We start from the raw sequence: 18,669 nt of genomic DNA on the forward strand, positions 1-18,669 counted from the left end.
CAATAAATGTGATAAATCTGAATAAAACATACTACAAAAGCAACACAGACAATATTAGGCACAGCCTTGTTCTTCTTACCACAAGCCAAATAGCCTTGATCCTGCATGCAAACATTTCCAAATAAAGCAACTGCATTGTACGTTACACAAACTTCGAAACTAAACCATCATACTATACTGTTTCAAACTGAGCACGAACTTTGTCACCTGAGAATTGATTTCGGTTGCAGCAGTCTTTTATGCACAAAGACGTGCTTCAAACGCGTAAACGCACTTCTCTCACGCAACTGTAACTGGACGCATCTGAACAAGTATTTCAAGCATCAGCTGCCTTGTCGGTAGTGTATTATTTTTTCGATTTTTAATATACGTCTAAATGTATTCAGCATCAAATGCATGTAAATCGTTTGACTGCTTAAGAATAATACTGAAATATATACCTTTCAAATTCTGAGCGAAATCGACCGAAGATTACCAGTACCAGTAACAGTGGCAGTTGAAAAAGAGGCAGGCTTCACCCGGAGATCCAAAGGGAAACCCCTGTCAACAAAACCTTTCCGAGAGACTCAAATTACCGATGCAGTGATACCAGTTGCAAAGTATTACACATGGCCCCCCCAATTCCAGCTCATTCTCGACTTACATACTTCCAAAATGAAAGCGATGTAACAGGCTCCTTTCATTCGGGACATCGGAAGGCGTATGGGAAGCCTGCTCGTTCAACAGAGTTACAGTCAAGCTTACTTTTTCGAAGTGCAGCGAGCGGATTTTTCGATTTCAGAGAGATTCTCATGCTTGACCAGGGGAGGGGAGTAAGACTATGCATATTAAGCTGACTATGCATTGCAGGCTACTACGAACGTGAGTTGTGCCACCCCTCTTAGAAAGACCCTGAAAGTATACAGGAAGGGAGAAAAGGGAGAAAAGATTTCATGTTAACCCGGCTGAAATGCAGAAGTTATGGTATATTACAATCAAGTGTGTTAATATGTTCAAATTCTTGTTTTCTGACTGAATTTTCTGGTAAAAACCGAAATTTCTGCGAAGAGGTGTGATAAATAATACAGGTCACCAATAATATGTTTCAGCCTCACGTTTTATTGAAGGGAAAAATAAATCCAGTGGTCTAGTGGGGAAAAAAAAGTATTTAGATACTGTTGAGAATCCATTTGTCCAACAAACGAATTACGTTTATTTTCATTTTCAAGAGGCTATTTGTTTGTTTGATTGTGTTTGTTCGACTGATAAATTTTTAAAAAAGCATCACATCTGATTTTGCATTGTCATTCAAAGGGTGTGTGTCTGTCGGGAGGTACTTTGGAGGCCTTTTCTGAGTCACTTTTATGTCATGCTGGGTCGCACCACCCAGTAACGTGTTCTCTGCTGTGATCCTCTCTTGTCAGACCACTATGTCCTGAGGCATCCTGATAAACATGAGTCATCTGTCCAACGATGCTCAGACAACTGTCATTCAGTAAAACTGTCAGCAAAGCACTGTAACTTACATTCAACATTTCGAAAAATCATGACCATTCCTGCCGTACATTGCACGGAGAGTGTCCGAATATTGAATGCAGAGATAGATATCTGATTTTCTACATCTCAAAAAAACTAGGGCAAAGCAGGGTGTGTGTTTAATATTACAGGATTACACAGATATAGCTAATGATTCCAATCTCAACTGATGTAAAACTGGAGTGCATAAAGCCAGAGGTGACTCTGGAACTGATATTAAGTTGGATGCATTTAATATTGTGGGCAGCTTTCACCTCACATAACTTCATTACACAGTGAAATACGCAGTGAGTCCTTAAGACTGGGTGAACTTGCAGCTGACTCAGTGTTGTGCGTGCTATTCCTTTCTTTTTTTTCTTTTTTAAAAATCTTTTTTTATTTTTGCCCACAGTCCATAGACCTGGTCTGCTCCTCATGCATGACCTGACTGATAAAAAATGCACAAAAAAGAGCGATGTCCATGTGTCACACACCAGGGGGTGCAGTGGGTGGGGGTTGGGTGTGTGTGTGTGTGTGTGTTCATGTTCATTATACTGTTGTTGTCAGTCAGACTGAGTGACACTCTTACAGTTGACACCTGCCCACCTTACACACACAAGAGTCAACAGCATCTAATCAGCAACAAACACGATGTTACAAACTGAAATTAAAATGTGCTGTACGAGGCATTTATGATTCATGTTCAGGATTATGCTTGTGAATCTAAAACCACCACATTTTAATACGCATGCAAGGAGAAAATGGATATGTCTGCAGAAGAAGAAACAATTGAACAACTGAAAATGGTTTATCAGTGAAACAAACCGAGAGCATTAGCTTTAGCCCACTCCTTTTCACGTGGCTCTCAGAGACAGTCAAAGACAAAGGACCTTCACATTTCAAGTCCTGTGATTTCAAAAAGGAAAAAAAGAGTAGCAATCTGCGCAGCAGCTTATCAAATTTCCTACTCCTTTTGAGTCGAGGTAGATTCATTACATTTCGAAATTTCTCAGACATGCTCTGAACATTTCCGGTTCGAAAGTTTGTTCCATGGCCAACAATTAAAAACCATTAAGAAATTTCCATTTTCAATTTGTGCTCATCAGAGCAATTTCAATATGCTGTGCATTTCTTTGCCAGTAATTCCATGACATGAACAGTAATTACACACTTAGTATGTGACCTTACTGCATGACTTTTGTGCTTTTACGGTATATATACATGTCAAATTGAATTGAAACAGAGCTGCCTCCACAGCTGAAACAGTCACAACTAAACTATACCGTCTCTAGGACATCAACATCTCCAAAGATGGAAAGGTAGGGTGTTGGACAAGATATATTCTTTGGAGCTAGGTCTGTACAGGGTAAATCTTTGCAGTACTTTTCTTCAGTTTTGCTTTGTGGTCATAGCAAGTGACATTTCAATTGCCTATTAAAACTACTATGATTATCATGGTGTTTCCCATCGAAACCAATAACATATACTGATAGAGAGAGAGAACGATGCTCTCAGCCAGTTCTGGTAACAAGGTTGGTAACAAAGACCTCCAGTAACACAGTAAAATGAGACTTCAGCACTAAGACACAGCATCACAGTTAGCTATTTATGTTCTTCTATAAATGGCTATAAATGGTCACATTTTCATATTAAAAACATCATATCAAGAACAGTCTTCAACAGCTGGACACTCAAGAATCTTATTAGTGGAATAGGAGCCAATCAAGCAAACTCAAAGCTATCTTTCGGTTCAGGTGAAATCACATGTCATGTGTCCAACCAATCTGATACCTTACTGAACTGATGAAAATCAGCGAATTTTGACTGCGTGTTTGTTAATACCAAAAAAAAAAAAAATCAAGAGCGAAAACGTAAGCCCTCTTACCTCTGTAGTTCCTTTGAAACAGTGAGAGACTGCCTAAGAGAAAGAACGATGAGTGATAAGGTCTCTAAATTTAACAGAAACAGGCATTGTTTCAGAGGAGCCGGTCTCAGTGTGTGTCTCTAAACATGGCCTGCATAGCTGGGTTGCTGCTTATCATCCACTTTACCCCGGTCCACTTCCATACATGGCTTGGCAGTGAAGCTGTCACTCGTGAGCCTCTTGGAGAGGCTTGCCTATCTGAATGTTCCTTGTCGCTTTGAACATGTGAGAGATAAAGACACTCTAATCGTTGGTAGGTTTTTTGGTGAGAGGGAGGAATGTGACAGAACGGTAAGTGGCCTCCTGGTGATTTTCCACATCTCCCAGGACCTCCTACAAAGGATGTGACATCTTTTGATCCTGTTAGATATCCTCACAGCTTCAAGGATCAGAAACCTGGACAACATCGCTTACAGCGAACCAAGAATACAAAGACATAATTGTTACATTTACAGCAAGTGAAAATCACTGCTCTTGTAGGTGAATAGATGTCGTAGCTCCGTAGCTGTGAAAAGTCAACTCAGCATATGAATGAGACTCATCTTTCACAAGTGAGCTATTTCATTACATCAAGACAGTGCTCTGAACTTTTTTTGAAGAAGAAGAGATACAGATGCATATTAGACAGTAGACTTTCCAGTGTAACCAACTGATGTTCAAAGTGGAAATAATGTAAAAATAAACAAGTTGCTAAAAGGTGAAAAGGCAACACTATGATGTTTGCCATACTGACATATTCAATTTTAGCCTTTGTGAGAAAGACAAATCTAGCCCAGGATATACATCCGCAGAGTACATCAGCCCAGATGTTTGGCAAATTAATGTATACGTTGTGCACAGCAGTGACAGGTCTGATGTGAGCCGTCATCCAAAAAAAAAAAAAAGAAAAAAAAGGAAAAAAGAAGAGGCACTGAAAGGTACTTGTGCCTTACTACTGAATGCCAAGCATAACTGAGTAACAGTCTGTTCCAGGTTAGTGGGGTGCTTCTCTGTTGAGGCAGTCAAAGGTTTTTTTTTTTTTTTCGTAAATGGGGCATAGTTTGAATACGATATCAGGAAACTGCTCACAACAATTCTGCAGAAGATTGGATTTTTGGATTTTGGAATTGTGGATTAGAGGGTGATGCAGTGATTACTACACCTTACGCAAGATGGGAATCTGTATCTGAGGAAAGGCTGAATATCATGCTCTCTGCATGGGGATAAAAACAAGATTAGGGAAATGCAAAGACACATTAATACTTTATCAAAAACTGTTTAGGTGGAAGTTGTGAAGCAGCTTGTGTTCAGGGCCTGGTCACAAATCAACGATGAGTTTTAAAATGCTATCGCCAAAAGGACTATGAGCATTACTGCAGAAGACAGCAAATAAAGATTTTACTTCTGGCTTTGTGTTATCATTACATAACACAATGGAACATTTTATGTTAGCATGCAACTGCACCATACATCCCTGTTCCATTTAGTATCCTTCCATTTGACTAGTCATGATTTATCTGCAGTCAAAAACTCTCCCTCCTCCATAGACGTATGACTGCTCTCCAACAGCGCCGCCTGGTCTTAGCTTCATTTCATTTTGCCTGAAGGTCTATGCTGCTCTATTTGCTCGACTCCCTTTTCTGCTACAGTATATCATGAGCATTCACGGTGGAGTTGAAAGTCATGCCAAAAGTCTGTTTCTAACCAATTTGGTCCTTTTTCTGTCTTATATTCTTTTTTTTCATAGCTCAGACCTGCATTGCTCTTTACTTTTATAGATTAGAACAGTTTTCCTAGTACAGTTCTCAGTAAAGCTGAAGAAAAATCTGTGATTACGATAAAACAAGTCACAGATCATTTAGGAGTGTTTCTGTGGTAAGTGAATACTCAGGCCAGCACACATAAGACAACTGGATATTTGAAAGGGATGCATGTCATTTTCTTTAAAAGGCAGAGGACACTGAAATGAAGAATCCCCTTTTTCACCTGTCTTATTATTGCTGACGTGTTTTTTTTTTTTAACAGAGAAAGAAGAAACTTGTTGGTATGAATCTGCGAGAGAACCATTGAAGCTGAAATCACAGAGCGTCAGATACAGTCTGAATAGACGCTCAAGGCACCGTGAGATGATAGTCATCAGAATGATCCCATTGTGTCATTGTATTCTCGCTGCCTGCAATGATGCAAAATTCTGTGTGACTGAGGAGATTTACTTTGACTGCTTTCTCCCCCAGTGATGAGGATTCTTACATAAACCTTGTTCTAAATTATCCTGAAACAAAGAATTGTATGGAGAGAAGGGGTAGAAAAATGAGAGAGAAGTACACACACACACACACACACACACACGCAGACACGCACACACGCACACACACACACACACACACACACACACACACACACACACACACATATCACCTTAAGAAAGCTGGTGGATACATTTCCTTTCTTTTACTTAAAAAGACTCTTGTTTGTCATCAGAGACACAGGAGGAGGTGGAGAGGAGAAAATAACTGTCTTTAGCTGTCATTTGCAGGGCTTAACTCAGGATGCAAACCACTGAAGATGTCTGAAAATATCCTCCATTGATACATCAAGGCAAGAGGCATTCTATTTATTCTGTGTCTCTGTAAAACCTCTTTGTTTGCTGTTGCAGCGTAATACTACATCCTAAAATACACATTTGAAGTCTTTTAATTATGGTCCTTCGCAAGTTCTTGTAAATCAAAATGATCCTCTTTCCTCTCCCAAGAAGAGGAAGACTGACGGCAACAAATATTCCACGGTCCGTAATTACTGACCATCTCTCCAAACATATAGGTGTGAAATATCCAATCAGTTTATTCCAGCATATCCTCCTTTCACAAAGGCATCCCTCAGAGGGCTAATATCTCAGATCATTGTCAATACGGCAGGGATTATTTCACAGTCAGTGCAGCTGCTGTAGAATATTACTTTTGCAATAAAACAGAGGAGGGCAAATAAAGGTGAGTTAAGGTGTAGTGAAAAAATGTTTTGGAAGTCTCTGATCTTTACCAGTGAGCTACTAACGGGATTGTACTGATTTACCTCAGAGTTTAACTGTGGGTTATGTCTTCATTTCCTGAGGCCAACAGGAAACGACATGTTAGAAAAAAGGGAATGTTAGAAAAAAGGGTGAAAAGAGATAAAATACAGTCATATTAAAGGGGAGTCCATGTCACATTTGCAAATATGACATAATGTGAGCTTTTGTTCAATGTGTGTTAGAGTTGGGGTGGGGGTGGGGGGGTTGTCTTTGCATAATAACATTTCTAATTAATCACATGTGGAAAAGGTACACGTGGTAAATGCTTGGGAACACAACTTGAGTCTTATCCTTCCTGAAATTCCACTAGATTGTCTATATTTATCCACAGACCCCAAAGGGCATGCAATGCATGTTACAGGCATGGGCCCTAAGGTATTGAAGAGACTGTACAGTGCCATTCACACTTCACGCGTCTTGTTGGCGTTACCTTTCCTGCCCAGACATGTGCTGGCTATGGCAGTTAACAATTAACATTAATTATTATGGTTCTTGAGATTCTGAGATGTCCCTAGCATGTCAGGTAATAACATCTCTTTTTAAATTCTTTCTTTTAATGGCCATTTATCACTAACATTCACCTTTTGGTAGGAAAGAACTTTGTTCATACACCCTCAAGTTATATATTTCTCTTTTTCAGTTCTGTGAATGCATTTCCTGTTCGTTAAACCATCTAACAACTTGCTCTGCCTGACACACAAATATTGACTGTTTTTCTCAAAGTGACATGATCATTAATTTTAGTTTATTTTTTTGCATTTGATCATCACCTCATCAAAAATAACCCAAACACCAAATCTGTCATAAGGTCATAAATAAACAACATCTTCATACTGGTCTCAGAAACAGTCTCAAACATCCATTCAGACAGATTACCTTCTCCACAAAAAAACAATGAACAAAACAAAACAAAACAAAACAAAACAACACGCTCTATGTCAGGCTGTATATACAGTTTACACATTTTCATAATAATTACACGTTTTCATTGTTTTCAGTGAGTCGTGCCAGAGGACATGTACAGTCTTATGCAACATTTTGACAATACTCGCTGGCCTTTTAAGTGCACTGTGAGATCTTTAAGATTCTTCCCTGTGAGTATATACTGTTTCATTGTTTGCTTGTGGTTATATGATAGAAAATGGCTTTGTAAATGTTGGTTATACTGGATCAAAATTGGAGAAACTGGTTTCTCTACTGTGTGTTTAAAGTTATATAACATCATGTAGAATTAAGGGTTCTATAAAAATTTAATAATTTAATTATTTTGTTCTTTGAATTCATAAATAAACTGTTACAACAACTTCACTTTCCTGAGTTTTAAGCAGATAAAAGCTTGCAGGACATGTTAATGATCTGTGTACATACATATGTAAAATTATGGAAGGTTGCATTAAACAATTTGAATAACTGAACCACAGTTACAATATTTCTGCTTACTCCTTCATAGCAGTTTCATGGTTAATGATGTCTGTCAGGTAAATAAACCTTAAAATGATACATTTTTAGCAGGTGATATTCTGAAGTAACTTGAGATAAGTGCAGATGTATGAGATGAAGAAATAACAAAAATATTTGATGTTTCAGACGGAACAATGTTAAAAATCATGACAGTATATGCCAATCAAAGCAAACAGCCATTAAACAAGATGAAGAGCAGTAATATGATGATGGTCACGTACAGGGATATACTGACAGCTAACAGGATAAAACACTGATTTCACAATTTACCACTGAACTGAGTCTAAACCCCACTTACCTCCCATCAAAAAGAAGTGCATTATGGGTGTAACAAATGGTAGGACTGCTCCTTGGAAACTGCTTATAACAACACACAATAATATTTAATGAGCAACCAACATGGCCTGATGAGTCATCTTTTAGTCTTTTCTTTGCGTGAGAATGGTTTTACGATACAACAAAGCCAAATAAAGCTTTAAATCACTGTTTGCAATTACTGAGAAATTGTGATGTGATGATATTGTGGCTTTATTCTGTGTAATTTTAGCTAGATTATTACTCTTCATGGAAGAATTACTGTGGAGGAAAAAGGAACTTGAAATTTAAAATTGTTCCTTTGAGATGTTCCCATAGTTTGAGGTATTCAAGAACACTCTCAGAGATGCGAGAAAAACATCTTTTATGGCTTCATCAGTTGCTGGATTTTAAAATCAATGAAAATACATGCAGCTCTGAATAGTGAGGAGGACATCTCTTCCACCTCTAACTGAACTGGATGATCTCAGTTTTGAATAAAAATCCAATATCCCACCAGAAATTCTCAGGGAAAAGGCAGACCGAAGTTAATAACTGTTTATATGTTGTATTTCAATTCCATTACTTTGTTGACCTCGCGTAGGTGATACACAGCGCCTCCCTGTGGCCACATTACAGCTGGATAAATGCATTATGGCTGTGCTGTGTTTTTTTTTTTTAAGAACAATTGATGAATGGTGCTGAATGTAGCACACAAATAAACCTGTGAACATGACTGGATTATATTTTAAATATGACAAACTACATTCAGCTGAAAACATGTTTGTTAAAAGATTTATGATTGTTTGACAATTCAGGTCCTTCTGAGAAGCATTATATGTTTAAAAGAAGACTGCACTTGTCTCCACTTTAAAGCTACCACAGACAGTTAGATCTTTTGCTCTTCCTGTTTGTCATACTCATCACAGGCAAAGAGAAATGTCGTTAAATAGGAGATACTTGGACGCTATCACATCCTCAAAGAAGTGTTTAAAAAGCCAAAACTTGTCCAGGACACTTATTTCCCACCTTTTATTCATGAGCAAAACGTTCAAACAAAAGCTGTTTCTTATTTTTAAGTGAGAACAGGCATTGAGCAGTCGTTGTCTTTAACCTCTGGTCTATTTAAAGGAACATGTCTGTCTTGTGCGTCATTGAGTTCTGCATTATCGCCAGCTGCCCAGCCTCATGAATTAAATATCACAGATACACTCCAGCAGCCTTAGCTAAAAGAAGTTCACTGTATCCTCCCATAAAACAACTGACAGAAACCTCCCTCTAAGTGACAATGCACCGCTCATCACCTCACCCAGTGTGGCATTCCAACTATAATACAAGGCAGACCTACCTGTTCTGAGTTTGCGAAAGACAAGTCGTCACAGCCACCCCTTACACACACGCGCGCACACACACGCACACACACACACACACACACACGCACACACACACACACACACACACACACACACACACCATCTATGACCATCTTCTTCAATCCAGAGAGGAAGTATATTTCCATAAGCACAAGAAAGGCCATTTTCACACGGCAAACAGCAGATGAGAGGAATATTTTTGCTCTTCAAACAACAACACAGAAAAACACTATTCATGGCACAACTACTATCCACGCCCACTGGTTAAAAGGTGACAGATTAGCGACTCATATTACTCATTATGAGGAGATTTGGGAATGATATAGGATGGTTATTAAATATTAATTGTTGTCAACACTGTATATCAACCATCTCATTTGCAATAGACTCCTTAACTAGATCATGTGAATATTCTTTATAGCTCATAGATGACACTCTATATTTTGGAGATGATCTTGTTCCTATTCCAGTTTCAAATTTTCTTAATTCACTGAAGTGCAAACACAGAATCACACCATAGAAGATTTTAGTTTGTTTTATTCTTCCATTGTTTAATGGGTCATTTAAGCTGAAACAAATTCAAATGTACAAAATTTTCGCTTGTATAATATAAAAAGTCATTTTAATCCATCCAAATCCATTTAGATTAGTTGACTGACCTAGTAGGTTTATCTTAAGTACTTGAGCAGATACATTTTACATATAGGCCTATGTATTTTTCAGGGTTGAAATAAGTCCAGTGCTTCTAACAAGGACCACTGCCTTATGTTTTAGTCTGACAGTTAAGCTAATCCACCCTTCATTATGCTCTTTATTACTCTGAACCCAAACCTAAAAAGCTCCTTCTCAAAGTAGATTGAGAAATCGTATCTTAAATGTTCAGACAACATTAATAATAATGCTCCTATGAGACCCTCTTGTGATTTACTGTAGATAAAGTTGAGGCATTGGAGAGAACGCGAGATTGGGTACAGCGTGAAGAGGTCATGAGGTCTCAGTATTTCTTCTGGGTTTGGGAGATGTAAGTCTCCTTTCTTTAAAAAGACTTCCATCTGATGGCTGAGAAAATTGTATGGACGACGTAAAGTAAAGTGGCCACATATGAAAACACCTGAAAAGGTTTGAGAACAAAAAGATCTGTCAGCAACGTCATAAGAAGTATCCAAAAACGTTTAAAGAACAAAAACAACAGATCCTAAAGTAATTACGGCAATCAACTTATAACTTTATAAAGCATCATTTTAGGAACTTTGCATTCAAAACAGTTTACACCAAGCAGAAATTACAATGCTATTTAATTATACTCACCACAGCAGAAATATCGAACTTGTACCGTTGCTCGTTTGGGGCAGTTTTTCCCAAAAAAACGGTCACGTAGGCCAGTGGCACAGAAGCACTGAGGTAAAGCAGGGCTGCTACTCCATGATAGAACACATCCTTGAGAGAGACAGCAAGAAGAGCACTAAACAACTGTGCATATAAAACACACCTATAAAATGTTGACGGACAAGAAATGAAGGTCCTGATGTCATGGAATTCTTTGAAATTAAGGAAGTGTTTTTTTGTTGTTGTTGTTATTGTTGTCTCATTGTTCCTTGCGACAAAAATAACAAAACAAAATGAAACAGAATAAAAAATCTTTGGGGTACCGTACCGCTGCTGCCCAGCCTCTGCTGCTGTGGTGTGAACCACATAAGAAGACCACCATCCAGATAAAGGTCACGCAAAAGCAGAAGACTGACACAGCCATCACATAGGCCTGAGGATTGTGTGGTTCAACATAGGTGCACGCCACCAGGATCCATACCAGCCCACCAAAGACCTGACAGACACACATGCAAAAACTGAGAGCTTGCCATATCAGTTAGCACAAGCACAGTTGCTGGTTTGCTATTTGATTTATATGAACTGCATGTCACGCACTGTTAAAAGAACACAGGACTCAAGTCGCAAAATTCAGTTTTAAATTCTGAAGTTGGGGAGCAAAAGTAGCGTTCTTTTTTTTTCTTCAATTAAACATCGTTTGAGTTTTCCACTGCCACATGTTTCACTGCACATTCTAGACAAAACCAAAAACTTCCTGACATACAAAATGAATATTCTTGGTCATAACAGCTAAGACGTGTTTATGTAACCATATTTACGGAATTTAAATACTTCCGTTTGACTGTAAATATATACAAAATAAAAAGTATTGCACAAGCTTTTTTATTCTCTTTAATTATCTGGCGAGCGCAAGGATTTTTTTTTTTTTTACTATTTTGACCATGACGCAATGATGCCACATACTAGCTGAGTAACCACACATTAAAGTAAATTTTAGCACAATTTATAAACATAAATTTACTTACAAGTTCGGGCAGGTAGAAAATATCCGGTATTGTACAACAAATGGCCAGGCCACTAGGTAAGCGTTGCATGTAACCAGCCGTTGCCATGTCTGCGTTCGTCATCCTCAAACAGGTTGAATGAGGCGGTAAGGAGGAAGACGCGCGTTTTCAACGAAGTTCACTGACGTCTTGAAAAACCTGCTTGCCCATACCGATACTCTCCACCAAGACACACCTAGCAAAACGACAAAGGCGTTTTTTCGTTCAGCTTGTAATCTTTTGTATTTTGAGTATATCAACAGGTTTTTGTGAATTATTGTAGGATCCAATCTCCATAAATCTTACTGCATTTTTCCAAACTCGCTTCCAGACAAAGAGTTCACGGCATGCACCTTCTCCCACCCAAACTCCCCTTGTCCAAACTTAATACAATTAAGTGCCTAAAATGCCTAGAAACATCTTGCTGCCTTAGGCAAGCTGAATGTTATGAAACATACGCTACATACTGTATTCAGGCATCTCAGATACAGCCTAACGTAAATATAAACTACCCTGATTAAGCCTATTCTGCATTCACATCTGTAAGTCGCTTTGGACAAAAGCCAAATGATACGACGTAAATATAAGAGTAAATGTACATTGTGTCTGTGATTATGATGATAGTTAGTGGAAATTAGTTAAATTATGGGGAGTATATGTTTATTATTGCATCCATGCCCTCAAAATAAAACATACTGGAGCTCGGTTTAAAAGACATATGGTTACAGTTTGTCGTGTGTTGTCCTGCTGTGATGGTGAAGTTGAAAGCATTCAGCTGAAAAAAAGGTTTGGGCTTCACCACTTTCTTATATGTAAGGGGTAAAGATCGGCTGTTAGTTTATTATATTTTACATGGTTAAAATCTTGCTGAATAAAATGAAATGTTGAAAAAAGCATCTTTTTGTGGCTCCATCACTGAAGATGCTTTACATATTTTGGGACTATTTATATACACTAACATTCCAGAGTGACTTTTGTAAGTTCTTTGACAAATATTTGAGAAATGAGTGAGGAAGAAATGGAGTACTTCCAGCCTCCTGATTAGACTTGAAAGAAAAAAAAAACATTAATAAAGGTAAACCAGGTAATGAAAAACCTCTTTGCATGTTATTTGGGCATGAAATTAAATAAGGTATCAAAACCATTTTAACCTCCATTAATTGTAATGTGTTGAAATGATTAATGTATATATCTTTTTTGAAACTACCCCAGATTTACTGAGGCTCTGACACCCCTATCCCCTGTTGTTTTGCATTTATGTTTTGAAATCAAGTAAAAAGGTAAACATATAATGTATTACTTAGTTAGTTGGACTTGGATAGTTAGTTTGGTTGCTTGCTTGCTTTCAAATAAACAGCAAATGAAATATATGGCAGTACACATCCACATACCTGTCATGTCTTTGTGGTCTTTTAAAAGATGTAATCTGAATCAGTACCTTTTTTCCATGAATTAAAATGTTATGTACCCCTATAATTTGCAGTTCAAACAATAAACAACACAAGCATTGAAACATAAGACTTTGGCTGGAGTCAAAGACACAACAGGGTATTTGGTAAGAATAAACACACAGGGCAATCGAGGGACATGATCTGGTTACATGTTACACTACACTATGCTTGGTGGCTAATCCAGTGATTAACGCAACTGACTCTGATAGTTTGTCTAAGGGTTTAACGGTGCTTTTGTTGTTCTGCCACCAACAGGTGAAAAACTTAATTGAACGTGAATATCTACATATATATGTGAAGAAATATCTAAACTATATTCAAAAGTTACACATTACTTTTAACAAAGAGGGCTATTTGACTGATTACGTTTCCGATTAACTGAGTTTGAGACAGCCTGCGACAAGTTTCCATATCATGACTTAGGGTTCATTATACTATAGAATATAATCATAAATAATTCTTTTGGGAGGCACTGGACTTTGAAAGCACTAACTAAACATAAGGGATTCAAATAATAAGGTAGTAGTGAAAAATAGATTTGGTTAGAATGAGCATCTTTCATCTTTATACTGAGAGCACAAGCCTTTCATAGCAATCATATATTTTCACTCCAGAAATCAGTACTGGATCCATCCTGGTCACTCAACCTGAAAAATTTTGGAGAAACCCATACTAAAGCTATACTAAACCTATTTCCCACAGTTAGTATAAAATAAAGGTAAACCTACCAATGGTAAATTATTATTGTTAATCATAAATGTAATTATTATTATTATTATTATTATTATATTATATTGTTAATATTTCATTAATCATTATAATCAGTAAACCCGTTCATAGTTTTGCACAGCAAAAAAAGTTTATTATATGTAGGTTCAAGTTGGTATGTAGATCTATTATATTTTACTCAGTACACGAGTTCCTCATATTCCTCGAAAAAAAGAAAAAAAGAAATTGTATCAAATTCCGAGAGACATAGTCTTGTAGAAACTCGTAGTCTACTGGAGTAAACTACTGGGAGTCAGATCGTTGAATTTCATTGTCTGTACAACATCCAGATAAGCGTCTTGAGTGTAAGTCTGCGGATATCGTAGTGTGAGCCCATTGCCATCTAGTGGAGCCACATAACCTTTTTTAACAGTAACGTTTCAGCGGAGTAATACGGTAAAATGCGTGCCTGTCGAAAGCGTTGGTCGGTAGTTTTGTAGTCAATCGACAACGGCCATGAAACTGCATCAGCGAAATGGAAGTCGTGGTGAGAAAAAAACAACTCACGCTATTTCCGTATACTTATTTAACATCTGTACATATTCGTGGACCTCACATACGGGTATGAACAGTGACGACACTTCTTAATCCTCGTTTGTAGTCTTTGAGATGCAGGTAGTATGCTCTTTGATTCTACTCACATGCCAGTCCCATCACTTCCGGGAAAGAAATGCCGATGTTTTGCTTATAAATACTTAGCATGTCAATACTTGCAATAAGAACAAATCAAATATGATTTAATTTTTTTTAAAAAAAAATTCTGTTATAGCAGTTTCGTCGGTTTAGTCAAACAACCTTTGTACTCTTCTGAAAATGGTTCTTTTACAACACCTCAACGTTATTGCTTTCCAGCTTCCTGTATTGCCAACGTGTTGACAAACGCAACTCAAGTAGGGGCAAGTGCAGATAATGACGTTTGTATTCAACCACATTGGAAACCCCTTATAGTGATCACGTCTGTTGATCACTATAAACGGTTTCCACTGTACTTATATCCACGTATATAAAGCATACTTAAACAGCGTGTGGAGAGAATTGCGTAGGGGGTAATGGAAGTCCTAAAAAAACAGGGGGTGGGGTATAAGCTCACACTGCAAGCATGACAATTCACTGCTCATGTATCCCTGACGAAGACTCTTAACCTCAGGATTTCTCCAGAGTTTATCTTTGATGTAAGAGTTGAAAGTTGCTCTGAATAAGACAGTTAACTGAATGAAGCAAGTTGTAACAGAAATCTGCCTACCTCGTCACAGCCCCTCATCGTGATTACTTCACTTTCTCCCTTACTTAACCATCACTTGTGATATATCTGATACTCTGAACTTGATAACTTTGCATTTACACAGCGAATGACATAAAGATATCTCATTTCTCCTACATTTTATCTAAGCAAAAGGACGTTTTTCTTCACCATTGCTACTGTAGACTTGCTCACACACAAGGGATCACAGGTCTAGTATCCACTAAAGCTGCTTTGAGACAATATGTGTTTTAAGGGGTGCTATCCAAATTAAGTTGGTTAAATACAGTAATTCAATTGTAAAGAAATACAGAGAGGCAATTAAACTGACCTGATCCAAATCTTGCTAGTGTCAGTCTTATTTACATTTACATTCTACACTTCATTATTGTCTGCTTCTGTGTTAATTGCTCGTATTGTTAATTGCCCTTATCACACCCTTATGTTTTTATGTTTTTTTTAATCTTCAGGTTTGGATGGTATGTAAGCAAAGGCACAAGATATTCTCTGAACCCTAGATGAAACAATATCTGATATGAGAAAATTGGAGAAGAATTTGACGACATGTAAATTTTCTTTAAAAGTGAATCACCAAAGCCTTGTCTTCAAAGAGACGCTTAGAAAAATATTTGACGAAGGACGACAGAGAAACTGTTGTCTCTAAAAATGTCTCGATGGAGAGCCTTCGCAGGCCGGCATTTACGATGGTCCAGCTCGATAACCCAAGGACTGATTTTGTGTGTTGTAACATTTGGCATGATACTTCCCCTATGTTGTCACCATTTACTCTATTCATATTATTTTCTGAAGTTTATCTATCTAGACCACATGAGTGAGATGGCACTGCAGGTGAGTCATGAAAGAGGCCAAAAAGCACTAGAGTTCTGGGAGAACTTAGACACCACACAGGCCTTAGATGTTCCTATGGCAACCGTACAGGACAGACCTGAGCTCTTGGTCACTGTGGTTACCACCAGAAGGAAAGAGGGCTGGGATTTTCACTATCTCCTACAAGTGATGCAGCAGTTAGTATCTCTCCTCAAAAGGTGTGGGGAAAGACCCTGTGCGGAGGTAATGGTGTGTGATATTGAAAGTGGACCGTTACATAATGAGGATGCCTCTCTGCTGGAAAAACAGTTTTTAGTTGTGAGAAAGACATTGGAGGAGCAGAGGGAAAGCAGAGGTTCCTTGAACATTTTTGAGAAGGAAAAGAGGGACTATGTTTATTGTCTCCGGAAAGGATGGGAATTGATGAGGCCTAAAAATGTCGTGATTCTTGAGGACGATGCACTTCCAAGAGCAGATTTTTTTGCTGTGATCCAGAATTTACTGTCTCGGAGATTCGCCATGGACTCTCTGTATATCAAGCTCTACCACCCAGAACGACTGCAGAGGTACTGGAACCCGGAGCCGTATCGTATCCTGGAGTGGGTGGGCCTGGGTTTTGTGGGAGCTACTGTGCTCCTCCTGACCATCTCGTACCGCACTCCTCTTGCTTTCTCCCTTTCTGCGCCCCATCTGCTTTTTCTAACCCTTTATGTAATGGCTGTGGTGGAGCTGATTGGAAGACACTATCTGCTGGAACTACGACGTGTTTCTCCTCAACTTTACGCAGTGTCCCCTGCCACAGAATGCTGCACTCCTGCCATGCTGTACCCTGGAAATGCCTCCCTTCGAGTAGCAGAGTACCTGGACCGGGTCTCTTGTGCTAAAGGAAGTGCAAAAGACACCGTGCTCTACCACATAGCCAGGTCAACACCAGGCGAGAGAGCTCATAGCGTAGAACCCAATCTGATTACGCATATCGGAGCGTTCTCCTCAGTCAGGGCCAACCCAGCTCGGCCCAAGTTAATCTGAGTAAGAGATTCACAGCTACCATCCTCAGGGACTCCACGTGCTGGTTTTGTGTCTCAACCTATTTCTTTTTTCACACAGATTTTATGTACTGGAACACACAAGTTAACAAATAGTGAATTCCACATTTTAGAGAACTGAATGTCATTTTTTAAAACATTTCGGGCTCACATAAGACTTCTAATCAGTGAATGTGGAATGTAGCTATCACACAGTACCATAATAACCGTCATAATGTCATGACAGTCTTATTGTCATGTGACATATCACTACTGTTGCACTATTTTACAGCTTTGTATCACTAAAAATAGTTTATCACATGTGCAGATGATCACTCTAAATATTTTCTCCATGGTAAATTTTATTTAAAGGATACACTTGTTTAGCAGTTTGGCTGTGCTAAATAATCACACTTGCTGTTTTGAAATGGAAGTGATGATGTAGATTAGATAAGCAGTGGCTGGGATGCTTGGTTGGATTGAATTGAATATCAAAACCCTCCCGTGAAGTTGGCTTTGTTTCCATATACTTCATAAAAAAGGGAATTTTTTTTTAAAAAAAGCAGTGACGATCAAGATCCTGTTGATTTGTGATTTTCACTCTGCATATGCTGCACTGAATCAGATGAGGATAATTTTGCTGTAATTTGAAACTAATTTATGATTATCTAACTTACACTTACCACTGTGTTGGATTTGACATATTAAATATTTTTCAACACTCACAGTCGATCTGTTGTTTGTCCAGTAATAAAAAAAATTTCTTTCCATGTTTTCTTCATTTATTTTCTATGGTGTTCACTTCACCATCAGATCATTTGGAGTCTCTTTATGAATTAACAGTCTATAACAGTATACAAGTGCATTACAGAGGCATTCTCAAGTCTTTTCATTCAAGTCTAAACCACTTTATTCTTAAGTTTTCAGCAAGAGACTCGGATGAACAATTGTCCTGTCTGTGGTCAGGATTCTGAGTCAATGGCAATATGTTTCATTCACTGCCAAGTGGTACATTCCCATCCTGGTCAGTTCTAGGGAACACACCACCTGTTGATTATCCTAATTTCCATCTAAATCACATATGGAGAATTGGTTAATTGAGAGGGCGACTACGTCTATTTAAAGTCTTCCTGGTGTCTAAGTGACACATCAGCATGACATACAGATATTTATGATATTTATACTGGGACTTTTTGTTCAACTTTTTATGGTAGGAATTTTCACATTCAGCAAATTTCCTGAAGGACATTCAGTATCCAGACAATTGGTATGAAATGACCCAAATGTTCGTAAAACTGAAAAGAGAGCTCTCCCCCACCACAACAACAGTTTTAATGTTATACTTTGGGGAGACAAAAGAGTTGATGCATGAGGGGAAAAAAGGTTGTCATGGTCC

General features: G+C 38.2%; 2 protein-coding genes across 2 annotated transcripts; one reads left to right on the forward strand and one right to left on the reverse strand.

Annotated features, from left to right (window-relative positions):
* Positions 1–10,628: 10,628 nt before the first annotated feature.
* Positions 10,629–12,030, reverse strand: LOC115810806 (myelin and lymphocyte protein-like). Its single transcript, XM_030772820.1, has 4 exons — positions 11,944–12,030; positions 11,247–11,414; positions 10,901–11,029; positions 10,629–10,703 (listed from the first exon to the last, which is right to left on the reverse strand). Exons 1-4 carry the CDS (start codon positions 12,028–12,030, stop codon positions 10,629–10,631), a joined length of 459 nt encoding a protein of 152 aa, XP_030628680.1.
* A 2,601-nt stretch (positions 12,031–14,631) lies between these two features.
* On the forward strand, positions 14,632–17,882 carry pgap4 (post-GPI attachment to proteins GalNAc transferase 4). The gene is made up of 2 exons (XM_030771896.1): positions 14,632–14,667; positions 15,891–17,882. The coding sequence occupies exon 2, from the start codon at positions 16,087–16,089 to the stop codon at positions 17,275–17,277; it is 1,191 nt and encodes a 396-aa protein (XP_030627756.1). The 5' UTR covers positions 14,632–14,667; positions 15,891–16,086; the 3' UTR covers positions 17,278–17,882.
* The last annotated feature ends 787 nt before the right edge of the window (positions 17,883–18,669 follow it).

Source organism: Chanos chanos, chromosome 4, assembly GCF_902362185.1.
Source record: "Chanos chanos chromosome 4, fChaCha1.1, whole genome shotgun sequence".
Classification (NCBI taxonomy): Eukaryota; Metazoa; Chordata; class Actinopteri; order Gonorynchiformes; family Chanidae; genus Chanos; species Chanos chanos.